The sequence below is a fragment of the Sceloporus undulatus genome, chromosome 2 (genome assembly GCF_019175285.1).
Source record: "Sceloporus undulatus isolate JIND9_A2432 ecotype Alabama chromosome 2, SceUnd_v1.1, whole genome shotgun sequence".
Classification (NCBI taxonomy): Eukaryota; Metazoa; Chordata; class Lepidosauria; order Squamata; family Phrynosomatidae; genus Sceloporus; species Sceloporus undulatus.
The window spans coordinates 7,478,744-7,484,585 of NC_056523.1; the positions used below are offsets into that span (position 1 = coordinate 7,478,744).

The following is a 5,842-nucleotide window of genomic DNA, read 5'->3' on the forward strand; positions in this document are numbered from 1 at the left end:
TGCTGAGTTTGAAAATGTCATAGGAATACATTTTAAATTATAAGTTACTGTTAATTCTCTCTTAATTTCAAAACAGGGAATTTTGTTCTGTTTTTTTTCTTCAGGTGCTAAAGAGTGGATGACCATCGGTGAAGGAGGAGAATTGGTACCAGAAGGTTCTGAGCAATTGGCACCCCACATGCCAACCATCTGGAGAGCGACTGAGAACATCCCAGGAATTTGTGAGCAGAGAACCTTTCTAGGGAGTCATCTGGAGGTCAGCTCAAGGCAAGGAGTAGATATATCTGTGACATCGGGGGGACCCTTCCAGGATCTGAAGGAAGATGTGTTTCAGCGGAGATTCCATCCTGGTAAGAGACCAAATATCTGCGGTGTGCTTAGAAAAAGGTTTGGTCAAAGCGCAAGCCTCATTAAACAGGAGAGCGTCTATGCAGGAGAAAAGCCTTTTAAATGCTTGGACTGTGGAAAAAGATTCACTCAGAAATTTCAACTCCTTGGGCACCATAAAAGATGTGAAAGCGAGAGGCCTCACAAGTGCCCAACTTGTGGGAAACGTTTCTCTCGCAATTCCTATCTTAATACTCACCAGAGAATCCACACCGGGGAGAGGCCTTACGAGTGCTTGCGCTGTGGGAAAAGCTTCAGCCAGAAAGCTAACCTTAATACACACCGCAGAATCCACACGGGTGAAAGGCCGCATGAGTGCCCAGTGTGTGGGAAAAGATTCTCTCGCAACACATGCCTTAACAGACACCAGAGAATCCATACAGCACGTTAGCTGTACAAAAGGCTTGGACAGTGGTGGTGGTGGCGGCGGCGCTTCTTGTAGAAAATCAATATCACCCATAATTCTTACTCACATGGGATGACCTTTAGCCAGAAAAATCATGTTTTTAGACACTGTAGAATGCAGGAGCATTCATTTGCTAACACAATAAAAAATGTTCTCCATTCCTTCCATGGCTGTTTTTGTTTTTTTGGGAGGGGAACCAGTGGATGTACAAATGCCTGTGTACATGCTGTTAGAAATTGTGTCTTGCATTATATAGGTAGGGCTGGCAATCGGTTGTCCTGCTGCTATTGGCCTGCATCTCCCAGAGTTCCTCAAAGTTTACTGACCTAACTAGGGCTGCTAGGAGTTGCCCGTGATTCTCTGCTAAAGGCAGAGGGACTCATTCTTGCAGAAAATCTGACCAATGAGACAGAACCTAGAGTGAAGAGTATCAGTAGAATTCTCCACAAACCAGTACAGTCACTCCTCCATTTTCGTGGACATGGAGTCTGCGTCCCTCGGCCGTTTGTGAGCAGCAAATGGAGGGGGGGCAAAAAGGGGGCCTGGCCCATGGTGCGCACCTGTAGGGCTTGAATATTGGCGATTTTCCATTTTCGCAGGGAGGTCTGGAATAGATTCCCCATGAAAAATAGAGGGGCAACTGTAATTTATATAATGTGTTTCCTCTATGTGGAGAGTACAGCCTTTTTTGAATGAGGAAAACTTGTGCCAGGTTCAGGCTTGTGGTTGTTGTGTGCCTTCAGGTTGTTTCCAACTTGTGGTAACCCTAAGGTGAGCCTATTACAAGAGTTTGCTTGGCAAGATTTTTTCAGAAGTGGCTTTGCCTTTGCTGTCCTCTGAGGCTGAGAGAGTGTGACTTGGCCAGGGTCAGCTAGAGAGTTTCCACGGCTGAGCGGGGATTGGAATCCTGGCCTCTGGAATCGTAGTGCAACTCTCAAACCACTACTACACCTTGACGCCACAAAAATAAATATATAAATGGTTAGTTGCTGGGTTGGACAATATCTTTACGGGTCCTGATTTTGATGAATAGGGAGAATAGAAAATTCATTGGGGGTGGGAATTGTGGGTTGTGGATTGCTGATCGGGTTGTGGAATGCCCACCACTGATTTAGTGTAATGGGAACAAACATAGGTGAGATTTGGTTCATGCAGTTCCTTTTTCTGTGCTCCTCCTGTATAACCCCCAGGCAACATTTGGAAGCCTTTTTTTTTTCTTCTTGACAGCAGTGTGATATGTGATCCAGCCACCTGTGGTTAATCTTAACTCTACTTTCTTTGAAACTGGACAACTTTAAACTATGAACTTTGAAGCTAGCTTGTTTTGGAGAACCATAGTTAAGATTAACCATGGTTTATCTTAACCAAAGATAAGAAAAAGCGTAGTTTATGGTTTAGATTCCATGCTAAACTCTGGTCAGCTGAAACTCATCTTTTCCCAAACAACCAGGCTGGAGGTGTTAGCAGGAGGTGTTGAGCAGGCTGGTTTTCATCATAGTAAGATAGTTAAGTGTGAATCTGGTCAATGTATCCTGAGTTTTAATTGCTACATGTGAAAGCTAGAGCAGGTACAGAAAAGAGCAAATAGGTAAGAGAGCTCTAGCGTTTAATTGTTTTAACATTTTATTGTAAAGTATGTAATTGATTTTATTTGTGAGTCACTTTGGATTCCTTTCCGGGAGAAAAGGTGGCATAGAAATTAAATGGATAAAATAAATAAATATCTCATGCAAGGAAAGTATGAAAGATGAGTGAACAATTCTGGATTCTGTGGACTATTTTTCTAGTCATGGTAGGTTCTGGAGGCCATACAGACTGCCAAAAAGTAACTATTCTAAGCTTTTCTTCTTCTACTGTTGTTGCTGTTGCTATGTTGTTATTGTTGCTGCTGCTATTGTCATTTATTTTATTCATTATATCCTGCCTTTTCTCCAAAAATGAGAACTCTAAGCAGCTTATAAAATGTTAAAACCAATGCAGATTAAAATGCATTTTTAAAAATCAGTAAAATATATAGAAGTGATTCTCCTTTTAAATACACTGCAGGACCTTCCTTCCCTGTATTCTTTAACATCATAAAATATTCCTCCAGAAAGAGGCATCTAGTGCCTTCCCTTTTTGCTCTTTCATTTTACAGTTGGCCCTCCACATTTGCAGCTTTGATGTTTGCGGATTTGAATATTTGCAGTTTTGATTCATGTGTTCTCTCTAGGCATCTTTAGGTCCTCCAGGTCAACACTGCCAGAAGTTGACCATATAGTTGTGCTGGATGACCTGGAGATTCCTAGAGAGATGTTCTCTCAGGTAAAAAAATAGTGTGTTTTTATTTGCAGTTTTTCCACCTTCACTGGGGGTCTTTCACCCCTAACGCCAGTGAATGCAGAGGGACCACTGCATTTCTATTTTTATTTAGTATTTGAGGAGGCCATGTGGCCCCTAGACAGTCCCAAGACACAAAATTGATCCTCGTAACTTCCCAAGTTGTCCACCATTTGCAATGTTATGGGATTTGTCCTCCATGATACAGCACATTTTTTAAATAAACGCCAGCCTCAATGAGGGGAAAATAGACAAAACAGTTTAAATTCATGATGATGCAATGAGAAGGAGGAAAAGGAGAGAGAAGGCCCAGCTTTCAGGACTGATCTAACAACCTTCTCCTTGCTCATTTGTCGTCTCATAAGATCTCCAGGTTTCTCTGAGGTCTCATATCTCACGCAAAGCTCAATATGTTGAAATGGCAAGCCTGCAGCAGTTGAGAGGTTAGGAATCTACAGCTGTAAGCATGATGCATAGAGTTGGCACAGAGAGGAGAAAGAGTAGATGACAGTTCAACAAAGAAGAAACCCAACCCCAGTCTTTGGTATATAATGTGAATGTTTTTACTACATACCAAATTTTCAGGGATTCATTTGTTGTGACCATGGCTGGTTCCCACTCACACTGATCAAACTACAGGATTTTGAGCATCCTGAATGACACTAATATGGGACAGGTTTTTCAGCCCCTAAATAAGGGGCATGCTGTACAAATCAAGACACTTGAGAACTCTAGATTCAATGTGTGTTTATGAAGTTGCCACTCAAAATGTGGTATGTGGCACATTGATGGGTATCCTGGTGGCACCAACTCCTTTGAACTTATACCCACGTTGATATAGAGCATGGATGGGGAAGCTTTGACTTTCCGATATTGTGGACTGGACTGTAATTAATCAATTTATATTCTCCCTTTCCCTGCCCAAGACTGGGACTCAGGACAGCTTACACTATAAAAAGAAAAGCAAACAAAACTCCCACAATCCCTGACCATTGCTCATGATTGACAGGGACTTCTGGGAATTGGAGTCCCAAAAATAAAAGCGGGGGAACAAAGGCCACCCTCTGGATCCTTTTCTCTTTTTTATTCCATTAGATGTGGGGCAGGCAAGTGGAAACAGAGAGAACATCGGTCATGAAGACATCACTGAAGAATGTGAACCCCACAGGATGTCTCCAAGAAGGGCAAGAGAGGACCTTTCATATGGACAGGGTGTTTCCAAAGCCTCTGAGAAGAAACAAAACAGGAAGCCGGGAGATGAGCCCGAAACCACTGGTGCTAAATCCAGTTCTTCTGAGGTAAATAAGATCTTTGCTGAGACAGGAATAGAACCTCAACGCAAGGCTTGTGTAGTGGTTGGTAAACACCTGAGAAACACAGGGCTTTTTAAGAAGGTCAAAAACAGCAACGGAGAGATGTTGTACCTCTGCACAGAGTGTGGCGAAAGCTTCAAGCACAAGAAACATCTGACTATGCACCAAAGGGCCCACCGCAGGAACACCTTTTATGACTGTTCTGCTTGCGAGAAAAGTTTTGTGTGGATGGAAGACCTTACTCGTCATCAGAGAATCCATACTGGCGAAAAGCCATACACATGTTCAATTTGTGGCAATGGGTACAGCTCCCGCTCTGGTTTCATTCATCATCGGCGAATACATGCAGAGGAGAAACCTTTTCAGTGCTCAGACTGTGACAAGGGCTTTGTCTGCAAGTCGCACCTCACTCGACACCAGAGAACTCACCAGGACAGAAAATTATACACCTGCACCGAATGTGATAAGAGCTTCTGTCAGATCTCACTTCTTATGCTGCATAAAATAACTCATGCAGCAGAAAAACCTGGATTATTATCCTGATCTTTGGGATTATTCTTAGTTTAGTTTTTTGTGGGTTTTTCAGGCTATAAAAACCCACAAAAAACTAAACTAAGAATAATCCCAAAGATCAGGATATAGCCATGATCTAGAAGAGTTTATTCCTGGCATTTTGTCAACATCTCTGGGTGACATCTTCAGTGAATGCTCTTCTAGAACATGGTCACATAGCCCGAAAAACTCCCAAAAAACTATAGATGCCAGCCATGAAAACCTTCGACAATATTCTTAGTTTATTCTAACCCTCTGGTTCTCCTCTTTCCCATTTGCAGTCCTAGATTTTTTTGATCCACTTATAGTTTAGAGAAGTGTTCAAACCACGATCCTCTTCTCAAAGAGAGGAAAGATCACTTCTGGATTTTCTTTCCTGGGATTCCAGGGCTAGCTCCATAAATGTTTGGTGGTGGACTTCATCCCGGTTGGATTGAGACCTTTTAAACTGTACTTGAAACATGTTTTGTAAATTCTTTCAGACCTGTTATTCTTTATGGATGTAAAACCAACAAAAACTCTGTACACGGAGGTATAAAAATAGGTAATAATAAATTTCAAATTGGGCTGTTGTTTTTTTTACAGGGATAGTGCACGGAATGTGTGGCTTTTAATTAAGTATTTAATTAAGTTGATGTTAAAGATTCATATTGGAGATTTAATTGCTTTGATATGTCTCAGGACCTCAGTTTCTTTCTGGAACTCTCTCTCTAAAGAAGGTACTTTTAGATGCCAAGCAAAACCATGGGAGAAAAAATCCTAGGTTTTTATATGACTCTTTATATGCTTTCAAGACACATGCACCTTTTGGATAAATTCTACTTGATTTTTTAAAAATTCATATGACTGATTTTAGTGTTGTTTT

General features: G+C 41.6%; 1 protein-coding gene across 1 annotated transcript in view; it reads left to right on the forward strand.

Annotated features, from left to right (window-relative positions):
- The window catches only part of LOC121921899 (zinc finger protein 397-like), a 28,699-nt gene extending 23,167 nt beyond the window's left edge, over positions 1-5,532 (forward strand). Inside the window, exons 4-5 of the mRNA XM_042450613.1 lie at positions 105-350; positions 4,208-5,532. Of these exons, the coding sequence (XP_042306547.1) occupies positions 105-350; positions 4,208-4,968 (1,007 nt within the window). The 3' untranslated portion in view covers positions 4,969-5,532. The remainder of the gene's footprint in view (positions 1-104; positions 351-4,207) is intronic.
- Positions 5,533-5,842: the final 310 nt, after the last annotated feature.